General features: G+C 37.5%; 2 protein-coding genes across 2 annotated transcripts; both read right to left on the bottom strand.

Moving 5' to 3' along the window:
• Positions 1 to 8,793: 8,793 nt before the first annotated feature.
• Positions 8,794 to 12,660, bottom strand: LOC120107005 (RNA demethylase ALKBH9B-like). Its single transcript, XM_039120148.1, has 6 exons — positions 12,455 to 12,660; positions 11,845 to 12,303; positions 10,031 to 10,116; positions 9,628 to 9,938; positions 9,401 to 9,472; positions 8,794 to 9,288 (listed from the first exon to the last, which is right to left on the bottom strand). Exons 1-6 carry the CDS (start codon positions 12,495 to 12,497, stop codon positions 8,916 to 8,918), a joined length of 1,344 nt encoding a protein of 447 aa, XP_038976076.1. The 5' UTR covers positions 12,498 to 12,660; the 3' UTR covers positions 8,794 to 8,915.
• A 3,282-nt stretch (positions 12,661 to 15,942) lies between these two features.
• On the bottom strand, positions 15,943 to 17,634 carry LOC120107006 (magnesium transporter MRS2-F-like). The gene is made up of 2 exons (XM_039120149.1): positions 17,426 to 17,634; positions 15,943 to 16,276 (listed from the first exon to the last, which is right to left on the bottom strand). Exons 1-2 carry the CDS (start codon positions 17,480 to 17,482, stop codon positions 15,995 to 15,997), a joined length of 339 nt encoding a protein of 112 aa, XP_038976077.1. The 5' UTR covers positions 17,483 to 17,634; the 3' UTR covers positions 15,943 to 15,994.
• Between the last annotated feature and the right edge of the window lie 2,634 nt (positions 17,635 to 20,268).

Raw genomic sequence — 20,268 nt, forward strand, 5'->3', positions numbered from 1 at the left:
AAGGTAGCCTACCTGCCATTATAGGATCTGGAGAGGGCGGTCAAATATATGCAGCCTTGCAACTATGTTCAAAGAGGCTATTTTTGTATTTCGAATCTATAATTCTTCATGTCCCAATGGAGCAACCTTATCATTGCACCAAGGCTCACCCTCTCCAAACTAGATCATAGTTTTGATTAGAATAATCAAACTTTTCAATCCACAAGCTAACTTAAAGAGGTATAAAGTTCATTTGAAAATGCACACAAGTTGTATCTTAGCATCCAAAAATAATAGAGTATCATTAGCAAATCATAAAAAGATGATCATAATTTCATTAATTTTTTGAAATTGAACCCTCAGTCATAAAGCTGAGATAAAGAGCACCATCAAAATGGGATTCAAAAAATACAGCAGAAAACATCATTATCCCGCCATGTTTTTTCACTTTAACATACTACCACAATGTCAAAAGTGGTCTCAAGTTTGCAAGTGTAAAGCACCTTCCATGTCAGCTCTATATGCTTATAACTCAGAATTGTGATCATTGCAGCAGTCCACTTCTCATGCCCAATCCAATGGCTAAAACATATAGGACGATACAGCCGCCTATGGTGCCAAAAGTGGTCTCCCAGAATTGGGAAAAATTTGGAACATCAAATAGCGAAATACCTATATTCATACCAAATATGCTCACAACCACAATGTCAGCAGTGACTACAACAGTTGCGGTGGTGATCATGACTCCCGTCTGTAGCAGCTGATTCTGTTTCTCATCTAGCATGATGTTGATGTAATCTTCTGTATTGTCCACATACTCTTTCAACTATGTGCAGATAGGAGAGACATTAGAGTCAGAAACCCAAAAGAAAGCTATAAAAATTACTGGTAAAACCAACGTCTGCTGTGCTGGTACCGAGCCCCGGACCGGTTGCCCAGCGGCACGGGTCGGTACGGCCCTGCGCCGTGCCGTGCCGGCCTTGTACCGACGTAGTAAGAGGCGAGAGAGAGGGAGAACGGGAGAGAGGAAAAGAGAGAAAAAAGAGGGAGGCCAGCAGAGAGCCAACAAAGGGCCGAGGAGCCGCCGCGCGAAGGAGGTAGAGGCCGAGGAGGAGGGGCTCCGCGTCCTCCGTGCGGCAGCTCCTCGGCCTCCGCCGGCCGGCCTTTCTCTTCTTTCCTCTCCCTCTCCCTCCCTCCTTCGTTCTCCGTCCCGGTCCACCGTCGGTACGGCTCGGGACACCCCAAATCGGGTGGTTCGGGACGGTTTCGACGACCATGGGTAAAACTGTTAATTTAGTAATGGAGAATGTGATTTATTAACAAAACTACAAGAAGTTACAGTGTTACTGCAATCTGGAGCATCAATGGTGTTCATAGTTGTTGTGGTCTACATGAAGAAAAACCTCAGCAGTATATCAAACTCGATATATTAGAAGGACAAAAACACGAATCTATGAAATCTACTTGATTTTTGAGCTCAGCAAAAAATCTTCCAAATAATAATTATTTTCAGAATGAGAAATATTTTTTTCAAAGAAACTATTAAGCTGGAATGAATAGAGGCAGACAAATTATGTGCAGGATATAGCCTCTTTTACTTAGTAGATCGATGCATGGCCACGTGCAATGCACATGAGAGTATGCATAGAACATCTGATGAATGTCTGGAGTTTTGACTATATATTAGTCTAGATATAGATAACAATATTAGTTCTGTAACAACTATTTTAGCACTAGTACTTTTTCAGGGGCAAATTGGCCTTTACAGTGTCTATTTGGAACATAAAAATTTTAGGTATTTAAAATTTCAGTTATTTAGCCTAAGGTAGAATACCAATAATAGTTCTTGCAAGTTGCCTTCTATATTTCCTCTTAAAGCTCGGCAATAGTGATACTAGTTGTATCAACCACTCATAAAAGAATAAAAGTAGATCAAGGTACTGAAAGATTGCAAGAGAAAAAACAGGCTACATACATGGGATAATTTGTTTAGAGTGCCATCAATCTGCACAAAGTAAGCCTCTAGAAGCATCTCCAACTCCTGAACGTTAGGCTTAAAAGCAGCTAAGCTTCCATGGCTGCTGTCTGTCTCATCTTTAAAAACTTCATCCCTGAATACACAGATAATTTGACGCAAGAAACTTCCTTAACATGGTGAAAGGCATATATTAAGACATTAAATACAAGAACTATCATAAATAGTTAAAGAAGTCTTTATAAGAATTGTTAAATCCATTGCCAACAATTCCAATAAAATCACACAGATCAGACTGAATTCAGGCAAAGTAGTTGTTACTATGGCTACAATTACTAGTTCTAATGATCTACTGTAGAAAATGTTTGCTCACAATGAATTCGGTCAAAAGAGAAGCAAAGCTGCTATCCTTGTAGAGGAACAAAAAATATCAATATGGAAAATGCAATATTCAACCGTCAGGTCATCAATATTTGTCCTATCTGCAATTCAAGTGGTCTTGTCCAGGCTTAGAGTCCTCTGGCTTGCTCCAGCAGCCAAAAAGGTGGACCCAAACGTACAGCTAGCCATATCAGGCATTACTTCCTGTTCTTTGCCAATTTTTGTCCACCCTTGTTTCATGGTTCGCCTAACAAGTTCAAAATTGTGTCGAAATGGCAAAATGACCTAACCAATATATGTAATTATAGTAGATAAATAATAGTCACTCTTCTATGACCTACTTAGTGTGAACAGGCTCGGCCAGGCTGGTGGTCATCTAGGTCCTTAAAAAGCTATCATATTTCCAAAAGAGGAAATGGTGTGCCAGCATATCCAGACTAATCAGATACATTAAATCCATACCCATTATGGACCCAACTCACCAACCATGTCTGCATTCTACTTTGCTCTGCACATATAAAATAAAGCTTGAGACTTCTCTACTTAAATTTATGCTTCATAGCTTATCCAATGTGGACAAGAAGAGGCTAGGATAATGATGATGAATGGTTCGGATATTCGTTGATGTTTGTTATGCCAGTTTTACCTGTCTTGGTTCACTGTGTTTAGTTAGATTGTTACTTTGATCAGAGAAGGTGACTTACATATGAGTGAACCAAGGCTTAGTGAAATAGAAATGGTACCCTAGTATATAGGGGAAAAGGTGCCGGATAATCCTCTCTGGGCGCTCTCTAAGTTTCAAGTTACTGTGGCTCTAACAATGTTTGAGTTCAAGTTGTTGTCAGTGGGATTCTATTGGACAGATTTGTCCCATGAAGCACATTGCATGGAGGCACATGGAGTTCGATTTATGTTCGATCGAGTGCTAGGGTCTGTAGGCCCAAGATAAGTTATACTAGTATGCCGACATCCACAACGCCCATTACATATAAAAAGAATAGATAAGTATTAAATGAAGAAGAGAAAATTAAAAACTAATATAGAATATGAACATCAATATAGAAGACTATATCAAGAAATTTCTTGTTAAAAGCCTTATTAGTTTTCCCCTTCTTAATATAATTTTAAATAGAAATATAAGAACAAACCAAGATATCATCAACTAACTTTCTTAATATAGAATCAGACATGAGGTGGGAGAAGCCGATCTCAAGCATTAATTTTGGTCCTTTAAGACATTATTTCAACTTTTTTCTGTAACTTTGAGAGTAGGAAACTATTTTTGCACTTATACATGCCCTATTTATAAGTTCATTCTCTTAATTCATAATTTATTTTCTTATTTCATTTATTTTAAGAAGAAAATAGTTCTAGTATTGGTTTCATGTTTTCTTTGTCAGCTTTTATTAAAAGGAGTCAATAGAAGAGATCAAAGAAATCTTGAATTTTGTTCCTTTTTCCTTCTTAATTCTTAGCATTGTTTCCATATGAACATTAAATTCTGTTATAATTTTCCATAAAAAAGGGCTAATCTGAGAGCTTTGGAAATAGTAATTTCATTCAACATTGTTTTTCTTCTAACTACTCATTACTTATTCTACCATCTTTAAGTTATTTGTAAAAAATAAGATTGGCTATGATTGTGATGATGACATGGGTGTAAAGGAAGAAAATAAACTACATCCTAAAGCATTATCTTTCAATATTTTCTTGTTTTCTCATTAATTTGATCTTGAATTTATTTCTCGTCAGTGATTCTCCTCCACAAATTACTGCACAAGAATAAAAACTAGTTACCGATTGACATATCGTTCAGTGTTATTCCTTTTCTTTTGACATGCATTTTGCATGCGCATATGCTAGTATCAGTGAAAGAGGATAAGTCATACAATGAACTAAAGGCAGTCGACTAAAAGCAATCCACAACTTAACAGATAATCAGAGACAAAAGCACTACTGTTATTTGGTAAAATCAATCAACTGAAATAAGTAGATGCTAACCAATCATGCTACCATTTTACTTTGGATTTCTATGAATTATTAGAAAGTAACAAAAATATGGACAGGTCATATAACATATTCACAAGGTTGATGTGCAATTAACCTTGATGACATCACAATGGATAATGAACAAACCTTGTTTACATATGTATACATTAGAACAGTTATTTCATGACATTCTATCAACATTTATTCACATCAATATGGTCCAGATATTAGACTTCATTCAAAGAAACAATTCAAACCGTTTTGTTCATAGCAATAATTGACATTTTCTCAGTGGTGCCATGTGGGACAAGCTTATGACTTGCAGCATGTAATAGTTATTTTCAGGTTTGTTTTGATTGACTTAGTCATTGAAAAAGCATCTCAAATAATCACTTTGATTGTTGTTCATTGCTTTATCACTTTGTCTTGAACACTCCCAGCAAATGAAATGCTCATGCGACCTTTCATTGTCTGTCTATTATGCCAAATATTTTAACCACCAAATATGCAGTAGTCTGCATTTATCAGGAGGTAAGAAAAGTGGCGACATCAAAAGCATTACAAGGCATAAAGTCAAAGCATCTGATACAACGCTTGTCATTTTCTACTAAATGACTCTGCCAATGCAGTCGAATCCCCTCATTGATGAGGCACTTGAACCTCTTTTATTGCGATGTGGATTATTAGATTAACTATATTTGGAGTGTGTGCAACATTATTCTCTGGCCAACTGTGTCTGGATCTGCTGGTTGGCACCCTCTCCTCAGCACACGCAGTGGGGAGAGGTCCCAGTTTCAAATCTGAATGGTGGCATTCTCACTGTATTTCTCCCAAAAAGAAAAAAAAAAATCTGAAAGCTTCCATTGAACACTTTTGGAAGTTCTATGCAAACTTCAATATTCTCGTTAGCAAATGAACAACTATTACGATGTTGTCCTTTTCAAAGTTTTGTCTCTTGCAAAAGAGTAGAAAGTGTTCCATGGAAAAAGTGTTCTGTAAACCCAAGGAGAAGCTTTTGGCAGAGAACGATTGGCTTTTGCTGTCTCCTTTGTTTTCATTATCAGAAATTTGCTTTTGATCCTGTAGCTTCCCTGACCTTCATTTGGAGGCACTGTTGTCTCTTTTTCAGTAAATGGTGGCCTCTGCCCTCCTTTCCCTCAACAAAAAAAAAAAAAAGAAAAAGAAAAAATAATGGGAACACCTATAGTTCTAAATCCATTAGACTATAAAATTGCCTATTAACTTTGAAGATAAAATTCTTTTAAAGTTAAAACCTTATAGCTTAATAAACGTACCTTTTGTAAGCCCCAGAGCTCTCCGAGGACATATTTGTCTGTCCCATAATATGACACATATCGCTCTCATCTATGTTCATCTTCTACAATTTCTTTAATCTGTTTTTTGAATTTTCATGCATCTTTGGTGATCCATGCGGTCCTCAAGTATTGAATAAAAATGACATCAATAAAATGATATGCTTGCCTTCAAAATGAGTTGGTATTTGTCTCCCGGTCCTCTTTCCTGTAGGAGGCAGTACCTTTCTTGACAGAAATCTGGCAACAAAGTTAAGGATATTATATTGTGGTGCCTGGAATTATTATTATTATTATCATTATTATTTTAGCAATGTATTATCTACTATCTGATGTGTTGGTTAAGATTTCTCTCTCTCCCTGATCATTCAATAAAACTCAAGTTACATACCTTTCTTTCTATTTCAAAGTCTTATTAGTTTGGTGTATTCTGCAGAATTATTTTCCAAATATGAAGATGAAAAGGATAAACTATATGTCCGTTACGAACAACAGCGTGAGTAACAGTGTTTGTTTCCAGTTACTTGGAATCCATCCAGCCTACTTTCAGCAGATGTTCAATGTTTTATATTTCTTCTCAAGTTTTCAGGGAAGAAGGAAAAGCTAATCCGTCGGAACTTGAGAAGGCTTGTGTTCTGAAGATTGCCAGAGCAGAAGAATCTCTAAAAAAGAAGAAGCAGGTATATGAATGAGGGATGTTTAAGTTAGCAGACTGTCATTTATGATTTTCTACTGTTCTCTAATTGTTTTATCTGCTTTTATTTACAAAATTATCTTGATGTATTATAATTTTCATCCTAAGAGTGAGCCATGGGGCAATAGTAAGGTTGTTTTATTATGATCTGGAGTTCGTAACATAGCCTTTCTACATGTAGGAGTAAGGCTCAATACATTTGACCCCTCCCAGACCCTGCAATGGCCGGAGTCTCGTGCATTGCGCCGCTGTTTTTATCATAACTTTCGCCCCAAGATCTGCATTGTTATACCACTTTTTTTATACATTATGCCTAGGTGTTTAACAATCACTTGTGCATGCTATACAAGATATATGAATGTGGTTTCTATATAAAGCTTGTGTATAAAGATATATCAATTTGAAAGAGAAAAAAAATGCGAAAAGATTTAACTGTACATTTTTAATCTAATATATTATTTTCAGAAAGAATCTGCCCAATATATTTGATTTTCTATTTTGGAAATATAGACGAATTGAAATGATTTCATATTCTTTTCCCTAGTGATGTAATTTCAAAGTTTATGCATGTATTCCACTTTCCCACAATCTACTTTCCAATGATGCTACTTTATGTCAATGTGATCCAGGATGACAAATCTTTCAGCATATTGCGCAAGTCTCTTGGCTCATTTCTGGAAGGCGCATCTGATGATGATTTTGGGCCTGATGAATGAGCCTTGATTACCAGTAACTGCTCTTGGATATGGGGAAGCATAAAATTCTGTATATAAACCTTATTCCCTTTGACATCATCTATCTTCTTTAACTGAAGATTTTGCCCAATTATTGGACAGTGAATTGGGATTAAAATTTGTCAATGGTTCCTAGGCCCTAGAATCTGTTTTGTTAATATAAGAAATGGGGTATCTACAGTAATCATCACATTGCCTGTTTCTAGTTTTCCAGGACCTTGACTACTGAAACACTGTTGGTAAAGCAGATGATGTTAAATCTTTTGACAAGGAGATACCGGGAATTGCACCAACCATTGACTTGTGTGAACCACAAGACATTGCACTTATATTCAATATCTTACATGAATGATTTCATCATCTCAAGCAAAATTATTCCTGTACCAGAAGATTATACATGTTCTCAAAGAAGGTTTTCTATCATCAGTTGGCGATACATTATGGACTACTCCATTGGCTAGAACAAAGGTAATTGAATGTCAATGACTGGATAATATCTCTCATAGTTTTAAGATTTAGAGGATATGGTTTTCTCAGAACAAGGTTTTATATTTTTAAGGAAGATTTAAGTGCCAAATTAGTACTCTTTTCACTACAACTTTAATATTTTCTTTACAGAACGTGATCTTATGGTACTGTTTCTCTCTGACCAAAACATTCAACTATGCTTCTCTTGCATTTGGCTTCTGTAATGGCAATGATTGTTTTCTTGAAAGTTATGCAGTGTACCTTTCTGTTGCTCACCACTGTGTTGGGCTGCATTAAACAGAGTTCACATGGTATCGTAGTTTCAGAATTATCTAAATTTTTATTTATGATTTGAGTAAATAAAAGCAAGACACTATCAGCTTTTCAAATCAACTGAACTTCAAAGAGCTCACTGAAGAAAAATCACTGGATTTAATCAAGCTTGAGAGGCCTAATGATCTGTAATAAGATACCAAGAGCTCAGATCCTATTGTGAATTGGGGGGTTGCCTAAGTAGTCACACCTGTCAATTTAGCTTAGAGGTTCGGGCTTCAAGTCTTGGGTGGTGCATCAGCATCTTCAAGTATTTGAACTTGGATGATCGTAATGTGTGCAGCCTTTCTTCCTTTCTCTTATAAGAAGGGCAAATTCTAATTTATCTGTCATCAGTCAGGTGAATAGTGATGCTCATAAATGACATAAATACAAATATTTGAAAAAGAAACTTTACATTCTTCCGGGATGGAGCGTCATCTAGATCGTTAGCAGTCTGAACTCCAAACCACACAGCATGGTGCACTTACATCTAAATCTAACGTGCACAACAAAATTTCAACATAATGATTTGGCTGGCTAAGAGCCCCCTAAATGACCCATTATTGATCGAGGGCTTATCAATCTGCACCATCTTTCATGCCTCACATTGCCCACATGGGAGAGGCTCAGGTTTGAAAGCTCATCGGACGAGCAGCTGGTCCGATACAGAAGGGACAGTTGGATCACCATCGTGATCCATGATCGGCGAGCTTTGAGATTGCTGATATCAGGGAGCCCCAGATACAGCTTCAAAGCGCATGCCAGTTACGTATCACGATGGTAATCCAATGGTCGATAAAAGTGCTGCATCGGACCCCCAACAGACCTAAACCACTCCCATTAATCTAAAAGCATTCCACTGACTCGCTTGTATTAGGACCATCCAGTTGCATGACATCTCAAATTTTACCAGCATGCTCCACAGAGAACATGCACCAGTAAAACTTCATCATAAGAAACAGTAAGTGTACCTGCATTGACGATAGATAGATTACAACCTGATCATGGCATGCAACATATTACGGAAATAACAAAACGAATGCCTGACATATAACTACAAAAATATCTTAAAGTTTCTGTTGCTCAAGTTCCTGCCGCAATGGACGGCTTGGCTTGTTTGATCGGCCATTTGCTGAACTCGAACCCAGTGGAGGAAAATCATCTGAACCCAATTTAAAGGGGCTGCTAGAAGCCAGCCCAGCAATTTCTACTTGCTCCTGGGCCTTCGAATTATGGCTCCAGTGGCAGTGCATATGTTTACCCAGAACTTGAGCTTCTGGAGTAATTTGCTGCTGATTTGGAGAAAGTGTGTTAGCTACTTGTTGCACTGGGGATTTTATTGGTGGATATGCAAGAGGATGAAGATTCTGCAGAGCCGGGTCAGGTGAGAACTTGTAAGGAAGCTTACTGTCATCCATCTTTCTGAACGTAATAGAAATCCTGTGCAATAGGTAATGTGATAGAAGCGGTTAGAAATGGCAGTAAGTTGCAGATATAATAACTCAATCACATGAATAAACTGCATGGAAGAAACTTCAAGTATAGACACTACCTTTCAGTGGGGACAGCTGGCACACAATGCTTTGCCACATCAGCACCATTGCCATTTAAGACAAGCACAGAACTGCGAAGTGAAAAAAGATATGAAAAAAAAGCAAAATCCTATTTTAAACTGTTTAGAACCTATTATAGTTAAGCTTGTCCAGAGGTATGTGTACTACCAATAGCAGTTAACATAAGTAGCATCATAGTGATAAACAAAGGAGATAATAAGCATACCCAACAGGTAGAGGTATTGCGGTAGATCCTGAGAATTCTCCTGGTCCCATTATTTTAAGTTCTCTGCCAAATAAAATATTACACTTCGATAGCAAGGAGACAGTGCAAAAAGGCCGGAGGAAGTCATGATGATCTATGTGAGGAGGAATGCAGTCATCTTTATCATATATGTTGATGATGCAACTATCAGGGACACAAGTGGGAGGAAGGACATGCCATGCAACCATTCTCTTGATCATTGTTTTTAATAAGGGCGGCATAGGATCTACTTCCTCATCCTGTATTATGCCTGGAGGATTCCCATAATTGTCCTGCAAAGTACACAACTTGTGGTAAGAATCACATCGGCCAACATAGCTATAAAGGTGGAAATGCTGCGAGTTATGGCAAGCAATACACATACCACTGCATAGTTGTAGCAGCATCCAAATTGTATCGTTACACGCCCCTTCCCACGCATCCATTTTCGTGGTTCCGAATATGTGCGTCCTAGGGCCAAAAAATCAAAGTTTAAATAAGAGAATCAAAAGTTAATTACCCATGCAATTTTACATTAAAAATATGAAAAAAATATAAGATATAGTTCGATGCATAACTTTCCATATTTTAATACTGAAACACAAGTGACAGAACAACAAATTCCATAAAATTTAGTACATAAAATCAAGTATTGAGATTCAAATAGCAGTAGCTTGTATATTTGTTACTTATGTGTAACACAGTAACCATTCATTGCAATGTAAGTCCTGAACAAAACTTATGGTAATTGCTAATGTTCTTAACAAGTTGATCTAACAGTCTGTTAACTCTTATTTTAGATAAGTCAAAATGAAATTAATGAATAAGTTTTTCATGGAGTGTGGAAGTTATCTGATGCATGTGCATCAACAGGGCACCCTGACATAGTTTCTCCACACTCAACTGACATGCAAGTAAAAAATTTGCTGCAACTCTTCTCCCTCCTGTTACCCAACATTACACAAGAGAATAAAGATTGCACAAAACAGTGAGTGTTTTGATGGATATAACATTTCCTTCTTCCATGCACCATATGTTCTGCAAGTCCGGGCAGAAGGATAGCATACTGATGATAGCATCCTTAAAAATGAAAATGAATTTCAGAAAAAGAGCTTTGATTACATTCTATATCAGTCAGAATATTTGCAAGGAATAAAGATAGCTAACACTAGAAACTGTCAATGGCAGCTCTAAAGCTACTTAAATACCAGAACCAGTCAATGTCAGTGAAGTGTTTTTTCAAGAAAGTATTGAACTCGTGATTGATAAATGAACATCAGGTGTATGTCCGTCATCCTTCATGCAGTAAATGAGCAAAGCGGGGAGAGAATATTATACTGTTTGCCATGGGATGTTAATTCCCCTCAATGATGCAGTCTAGTTAATAAACGGGGCCCCAATTTTAATCAAGGTGATCAAAAGAGTCTGACTATAAATATAGAAGGACAGGAGATCTCCCCAGACCACGAAGGATTTCTTTTACAGGCTTCAAAAAAAAAAATGTTTCATCAAATAAACCATATATCAAATCTTCAGAGAAGGTTGTATAAAAGCTTTTGGATGATCTCTTCAGAGACATCTGATAGAGAACAAAATAAAAAGGAAGACTTTGAATAAATCTCTTGTTGAATTCTTTTTTCATCACTCCAAGTTTTATCCTATAACTAAAAAGCTTATAACATTAATATATTGAACATATTTTCTAACTGGTAGTTCACATGCAAGATAAAGGCCTTGATTACATCTCATGCTACTGTTCTCTTCGTGCCAGCAAGAAGCTTATATATTGAGAGCTCTTAACATTAAAGTTAACAAAATTCCCAAGTGGCAGTCTGCATACAGGATATTTATTTATCAAAGAGTTTATGATTGTTCTACACCATGCCATGATTTTTCCTATAATAGCAAAATTGTGCCTCAATCTACACTTTCATGTAATTAATAAATTTTTCTATACTACAATAGCAAATTTTGCATTGATCTATGCATATCAGAATCGTAACTAGATTTGCATGTAGCACAAAATCAAGATTATATTTTATAACGATAAAGCCAAATAATATTTTCATGGCGATTCTAGTATGACACAATGCAGTGCAAGACCATAAAAAACTCTTGGCAATTGGCATAGCAGTAACCAGCGCCTGTATGTTCTTATCACCACAAATAAAAGTGCAAGAAGGGTAACCAAGATCATACTTCTGAGTTGCCGATTCCTCCCCTTCTCCTGAACATCGTAGACGCAAGCCACAATCCTCTTCTGCTCCGCTGCACTAAAAACTCCAGTATGAAGCTCGAGCCCCTCGAGCACATTGATCCACCGGCCATCGACCCTCTCCATGTGCTTGAAGTCCTTCTTCCTCCCTACCATCGAGAACCTTATCGCCTCCCTCTGATCCCTCGACAACGGAGTCCCTCCACTGGCCCTAGCCTTCTCCGCCGCCCCCGCCAAATCATCTCCATCATCTCCTTCCTCCAGCGACCTCGAACTCGAATTGTTGAATTGCCGGTTGTGCTGCCCAGGCGTCCGGGCCCAATCGGAAGCCGGCGAGCTCCCGGTCGACCTCGCCGACGAAGAGTTGGATCGATACCCGCCATTAATCGAAGCAGGGGATCTTCCTTTTCCGCCACGCCTGATCGAAACCTTATCAAGTTTTCCTGAAAGATAAAGGCAAGATTTGTGATCTTGGATCCAATAAAGAAAAAAAAAAAAGAATCGCAAGAGGTGGAAGATTTCGCAACTGGATCAAAATAGAGATGAAAATTAGAAATTAATCCCTAACATAGGAGAGAATTTGGAACAACTAACCGTCAAGGTTGTCGACGGCGGGAGGGGATGCGCCTTCAGCCATGGCGCCGCTCGGGAAGAAGAGTAGAATCGGTTCAACAGAGAGATTGGGTTATGGAGTTTGTGAGGCTTCGGAATTAGGGTTTTGTAATTTATGCAGGAAAGGGGAGAGCGAGAGAGAGAGAGTTTCTGAGTTTCGGAATAAGGGTTTTGCACTTAATAGAAGAAAGGAGAGAGAGAGAGAGAGGGTAGATGAGCTGTTGGAATTGGACGCGGATTGGGATTAGCAGCGCTTTATGCGCTTTCCGGTTGTCCGACGTGGCAAAGGCCGCCAAAGCGGTAGCGACGGATCTCGCCTCGGGAGATGGGCTGGTGGGGGCCCACTAGATTGGTCAAGAGGAGAGCTTTTAACATGTTGGATTTATTTATTTATTAAGAACATGGAGGGAAAACCCAGTAGGATTCATGATCTTGCGGCCTTATTAAGTCTGCGTTGTTGTTGTTGTCTCATAGCTCCCTGTTTTCAGGCCAACCAATACTCCACATCAAGAGCCATGGAAAACTAGGATTCTTATATGGTGATTAACTTCACATTAGACCCCCACTCCAGGGAACTCTTTAAGATAAATCTTGGTAACAATATTAGAAAATGATTGATGTGGACGAGAAAAAAGAATCTTTACTACAAATGTTTCTATAGTCAAATTTATTGCTACATGGGATGGGCTAGTATGTGCGGTTAATTACTCATCTTTATGCAAGATATGTATGGTTCAAAGGCGATTCTGGATAGATAAACTACTTTTACCTCGATGTTTATTGAATGTGTCGCTAGTTGATTCATTTTTATGCATCTCATATTTTTGAAGAGGGGGATGGCATTGCCGACCGGTAGCACCTCATATGGCTCATAATACAATTAGCTTTCATGGACTTTTACTGTTAATTATTATTTAGAACTTAGATTGTTTTTGGATATTGCTGGATTTATTTATATTCGATGCATTTGAGTTGTATCTCAATTTGCTATGCCAAAGAAGGTTGGAATTGAGTTAGATCTATGTTGCATATGCATCCACCAAATCCACTTGCATAGTGGAATAATAATTATCTTTAAACTGTCAGGGAACTTCACATAACCAAAAAAAAACTGTAAAAATAGAAACAAATAATTAGGTTATAATACTAGTAGTTGGAATTTAATGATCTTCAAATTTTCTTTGTTCCCTGTATTCTTCAAGGAAATAAGTCCTTTCAGTTCATGTTACAATATTGGATTCCACACTACGTCAAGTTATTTGTTGCAATTTCATGTTGTTGTTGGCTATTAAAAGGATCCAGAAGCTGAAATGGACTCTGATACTGAATCCTTTACTGCAATTCAGATGTTCTCATTATATATTTCTTACCAAGTTTACCAAATTTTTTGGTTTAGTGATACCTTTTTTTGCCCCCAACTCACACGTCAATATTCTAAACTTAGGCTGAAATTTATGCAGGAGAAGGACTGGAGTTTCAGTACAAGGAGATATGGAACTTCAGCCATTTTACCGGCAATGCAACAAAAACTATGTCAAGGAATTTTCCGCTTCTCCTGTCACCGCACTAAGTATATGCTACTTTGTAGTAGATAAAATCAAAGCTTAACCTTTTGTGTCAAGTTTTCAGATGCAGCTGGAAATGAAACTTGCTGCAGGATTTTCTCCAAACCTTTTGTGTCAAGTTTTCAGATGCAGCTGGAAATGAAACTTGCTGCAGGATTTTCTCCAAAGAATATAACGGTAGAAGCAGCACAGACAACAACACCCGTTCCATTGAATTAGATAGGTAATTGTATTACTTATGATGTCCGAGAAAATGGTTTCGAATTGCTTATGAAATATTCATTCTCTTACAAAAGATAGAACATGAATGAATCCTCTCAAGGGAAACCTTAACCAATTCAACTCTATCTAAGATGTGCTTGATGGGCAATTCTTTTAATAACACAGTAGGAGGCCAGATCCTTATGTAGACTTGGAAATCCTAACCCACACAAATTCCTAATAGGGTTAAGTTAATGGCGGCATGCATCAAATCATATGGAGAGAAATTTAAACTTATTTTCTTATGAAAAAAAAATCATCACATCACAAAGATCTCGACGAAATATTAAAGCATTCAAGGAGAAGTTTTTAATATACTTGCTAAAAGCTCAGTCCTCATTGATCATAGTTTAGCAGTCAGTTGAAAGACAAGGAGTTGATACAAGCACAAATAGGCTGCAACAATGAAAGGAAATAAGGTTGCCACCATACTGCCGTCAGTAGCTATTGGAAAAGGAGACCTGGTTAAAAAGCACAGGCATTTATGCAGCAAGCCCAGTAGTTCAGTGTGAGAACAAAGAATATGATGATAGAGAAGCTCTCAAGGAAGCAGTGTTGCTCTTGCCGACATCACCAAATGTTTGCTCGTTCCCACTTTCATGTAGACCTGGTTTTCCTCAAAACGTTTTCCATGAAATCTAGCAGGGAATTCATCAAGGAACAGCAGTGTGAAAACCAGAGGGATTTTTTGCCACCGAAACAATCTTCTTCCTGACATGATCAGAGGGATTTTTAATAATTTCCACCACCATTTGTACAACAATGCATGTCAAGATCTCTAGGATTTTTTTATACCCAGACAACCTTGATCTTTGGATTTGCAGACCATATCTTAGTTAGGTAGGAAGAATCCTCCTTTCACCAACTGAGACCCTTTCCAAAAGAATACCCGTTCTAATCTGATCTGTTGTCTTAATCATCCAATCAGGTGGCAAAAAAAAGTAATAGATGGGTAGATTAGATAATACTGCCTCCAAACAAAAATGTTTTTGAAGCCCAAACTAGCTAACTTTTTCTCCATTTTATCAAGTGGAGATATCGAATCACTTCTCTTAAGTATCCCCTACCGGAGGAAGACATTTTTTTCAAAGTATTTATGAAGTTTGCCTTCAAGGATAGCAGCTAGAGACTTGCTCCTCCCAATATAAACCCAAACTAGATCATATCTAAAAAAAAGGTAGCCTACCTGCCATTATAGGATCTGGAGAGGGTGGCCAAATATATGCAGCCTTGCAACTATGTTCAAAGAGGCTATTTTTGTATTTCGAATCTATAATTCTTCATGTCACAATGGAGCAACCTTATCATTGCACCAAGGCTCACCCTCTCCAAACTAGATCATAGTTTTGATTAGAATAATCAAACTTTTCAATCCACAAGCTAACTTAAAGAGGTATAAAGTTCATTTGAAAATGCACACAAGTTGTATCTTAGCATCCAAAAATAATAGAGTATCATTAGCAAATCATAAAAAGATGATCATAATTTCATTAATTTTTTAAAATTGAACCCTCAGTCATAAAGCTGAGATAAAGAGCACCATCAAAATAGGATTCAAAAAATACAGCAGAAAACATCATTATCCCGCCATGTTTTTTCACCTTAACATACTACCACAATGTCAAAAGTGGTCCAAGTTTGCAAGTGTAAAGCACCTTCCATGTCAGCTCTATATGCTTATAACTCAGAATTGTGATCATTGCAGCAGTCCACTTCTCATGCCCAATCCAATGGCTAAAACATATAGGACGATACAGCCGCCTATGGTGCCAAAAGTGGTCTCCCAGAATTGGGAAAAAGTTGGAACATCAAATAGCGAAATACCTATATTCATACCAAATATGCTCACAACCACAATGCCAGCAGTGACTACAACAGTTGCGGTGGTGAGCATGACTCCCGTCTGTAGCAGCTGATTCTCTTTCTCATCTAGCATGATGTTGATGTAATCTTCTGTATCGTCCACATACTCTTTCAACTATGTGCAGATAGGAGAGACATTAGAGTCAGAAACCCAAAAGAAAGCTATAAAAATTACTGGTAAAACCAACGTCTGCTGTGCTGGTACCGAGCCCCGGACCAGTTGCCCAGCGGCATGGGTCGGTACGGCCGTGCGCCGCGCCGTGCCGGCCTTGTACCGACGCAGTAAGAGGCGGGAGAGAGGGAGAACGGGAGAGAGGAAAAGAGAGAAAAAAGAGGGAGGCCAGCAGAGAGCCAACAAAGGGCCGAGGAGCCGCCGCGCGAAGGAGGTAGAGGCCGAGGAGGAGGGGCTCCGCCTCCTCCGTGCGGCAGCTCCTCGGCCTCCGCCGGCCGGCCTTTCTCTTCTTTCCACTCCCTCTCCCTCCCCCCTTCGTTCTCCATCTCGGTCCACCGTCGGTACGGCTCGGGACACCCCAAACCGGATGGTTCGGGACGGTTTCGACAATCATGGGTAAAACTGTTAATTTAGTAATGGAGAATGTGATTTATTAACAAAACTACAAGAAGTTACAGTGTTACTATAATTTGGAGCATCAATGGTATTCATAGTTGTTGTGGTCTACATGAAGAAAAACCTCAGCAGCATATCAAACTCGATGTATTAGAAGGGCAAAAACATGAATCTATGAAATCTACTTGATTTTTGAGCTCAGCAAAAAATCTTCCAACTAATAATTATTTTCAGAATGAGAAATATTTTTTTAAAAGAAACTATTAAGCTGGAATGAATAGAGGCAGACAAATTATGTGCAGGATATAGCCTCTTTTACTTAGTAGATCAATGCATGGCCACGTGCAATGCACATGAGAGTATGCATAGAACATCTGATGAATGTCTGGAGTTTTGATTATATATTAGTCTAGATATAGATAACAATATTAGTTCTGTAACAACTATTCTAGCACTAGTACTTTTTCAGGGGCAAATTGGCCTTTACAGTGTCTATTTGGAACATAAAAATTTCAGGTATTTAAAATTTCAGTTATTTAGCCTAAGGTAGAATACCAATAATAGTTCTTGCAAGTTGCCTTCTATATTTCCTCTTAAAGCTCGGCAATAGTGATACTAGTTGTATCAACCACTCATAAAAGAATAAAAGTAGATCAAGGTACTGAAAGATTGCAAGAGAAAAAACAGGCTACATACATGGGATAATTTGTTTAGAGTGCCATCAATCTGCACAAAGTAAGCCTCTAGAAGCATCTCCAACTCCTGAATGTTAGGCTTAAAAGCAGCTAAGCTTCCATGGCTGCTGTCTGTCTCATCTTTAAAAACTTCATCCCTGAATACACAGATAATTTGATGCAAGAAACTTCCTTAACATGGTGAAAGGCATATATTAAGACATTAAATACAAGAACTATCATAAATAGTTAAAGAAGTCTTTATAAGAATTGTTAAATCCATAGCCAACAATTCCAATAAAATCACACAGATCAGACTGAATTCAGGCAAAGTAGTTGTTACTATGGCTACAATTACTTGTTCTAATGATCTACTGTAGAAAATGTTTGCTCACAATGAATTCGGTCAAAAGAGAAGCAAAGCTGCTATCCTTGTAGAGGAACAAAAAATATCAATATGGAAAATGCAATATTCAACCGTCAGGTCATCAATATTTGTCCTATCTGCAATTCAAGTGGTCTTGTCCAGGCTTAGAGTCCTCTGGCTTGCTCCAGCAGCCAAAAAGGTGGACCCAAACGTACAGCTAGCCATATCAGGCATTACTTCCTGTTCTTTGCCAATTTTTGTCCACCCTTGTTTCATGGTTCGCCTAACAAGTTCAAAATTGTGTCGAAATGGCAAAATGACCTAACCAATATATGTAATTATAGTAGATAAATAATAGTCACTCTTCTATGACCTACTTAGTGTGAACAGGCTCGGACAGGCTGGTGGTCATCTAGGTCCTTAAAAAGCTATCATCTTTCCAAAAGAGGAAATGGTGTGCCAGCATATCCAGACTAATCAGATACATTAAATCCATACCCATTATGGACCCAACTCACCAACCATGTCCGCATTCTACTTTGCTCTGCACATATAAAATAAAGCTTGAGACTTCTCTACTTAAATTTATGCTTCATAGCTTATCCAATGTGGACAAGAAGAGGCTAGGATAATGATGATGAATGGTTCGGATATTCGTTGATGTTTGTTATGCCAGTTTTACCTGTCTTGGTTCACTGTGCTTAGTTAGATTGTTACTTTGATCAGAGAAGGTGACCTACATACTGAGTGAACCAAGGCTTGGTGAAATAGAAATGGTACCCTAGTATATAGGGGGAAAAGGTGCCGGATAATCCTCTCTGGGCGCTCTCTAAGTTTCAAGTTACTGTGGCTCTAACAATGTTTGAGTTCAAGTTGTTGTCAGTGGGATTCTATTGGACAGATTTGTCCCATGAAGCACATTGCATGGAGGCACATGGAGTTCGATTTATGTTCGATCGAGTGCTAGGGTCTGTAGGCCCAAGATAAGTTATACTAGTATGCCGACATCCACAACGCCCATTACATATAAAAAGAATAGATAAGTATTAAATGAAGAAGAGAAAATTAAAAACTAATATAGAATATGAACATCAATATAGAAGACTATATCAAGAAATTTCTTGTTAAAAGCCTTATTAGTTTTCCCCTTCTTAATATAATTTTAAATAGAAATATAAGAACAAACCAAGATATCATCAACTAACTTTCTTAATATAGAATCAGACATGAGGTGGGAGAAGCCCATCTCAAGCATTAATTTTGGTCCTTTAAGACATTATTTCAACTTTTTTCTGTAACTTTGAGAGTAGGAAACTATTTTTGCACTTATACATGCCCTATTTATAAGTTCATTCTCTTAATTCATAATTTATTTTCTTATTTCATTTATTTTAAGAAGAAAATAGTTCTAGTACTGGTTTCATGTTTTCTTTGTCAGCTTTTATTAAAAGGAGTCAATAGAAGAGATCAAAGAAATCTTGAATTTTGTTCCTTTTTCCTTCTTAATTCTTAGCATTGTTTCCATATGAACATTAAATTCTGTTATAATTTTCCATAAAAAAGGGCTAATCTGAGAGCTTTGGAAATAGTAATTTCATTCAACATTGTTTTTCTTCTAACTACTCATTACTTATTCCACCATCTTTAAGTTATTTGTAAAAAATAAGATTGGCTATGATTGTGATGATGACATGGGTGTAAAGGAAGAAAATAAACTACATCCTAAAGCATTATCTTTCAATATTTTCTTGTTTTCTCATTAATTTGATCTTGAATTTATTTCTCGTTAGTGATTCTCCTCCACAAATTACTGCACAAGAATAAAAACTAGTTACCGATTGACATATCGTTCAGTGTTATTCCTTTTCTTTTGACATGCATTTTGCATGCGCATATGCTAGTATCAGTGAAAGAGGATAAGTCATACAATGAACTAAAGGCAGTCGACTAAAAGCAATCCACAACTTAACAGATAATCAGAGACAAAAGCACTACTGTTATTTGGTAAAATCAATCAACTGAAATAAGTAGATGCTAGCCAATCATGCTACCATTTTACTTTGGATTTCTATGAATTATTAGAAAGTAACAAAAATATGGGCAGGTCATATAACATATTCACAAGGTTGATGTGCAATTAACCTTGATGACATCACAATGGATAATGAACAAACCTTGTTTACATATGTATACATTAGAACCGTTATTTCATGACATTCTATCAACATTTATTCACATCAATATGGTCCAGATATTAGACTTCATTCAAAGAAACAATTCAAACCGTTTTGTTCATAGCAATAATTGACATTTTCTCAGTGGTGCCATGTGGGACAAGCTTATGACTTGCAGCATGTAATAGTTATTTTCAGGTTTGTTTTGATTGACTTAGCCATTGAAAAAGCATCTCAAATAATCACTTTGATTGTTGTTCATTGCTTTATCACTTTGTCTTGAACACTCCCAGCAAATGAAATGCTCATGCGACCTTTCATTGT

Source organism: Phoenix dactylifera, unplaced genomic scaffold (genome assembly GCF_009389715.1).
Source record: "Phoenix dactylifera cultivar Barhee BC4 unplaced genomic scaffold, palm_55x_up_171113_PBpolish2nd_filt_p 000723F, whole genome shotgun sequence".
Lineage (NCBI taxonomy): Eukaryota > Viridiplantae > Streptophyta > Magnoliopsida > Arecales > Arecaceae > Phoenix > Phoenix dactylifera.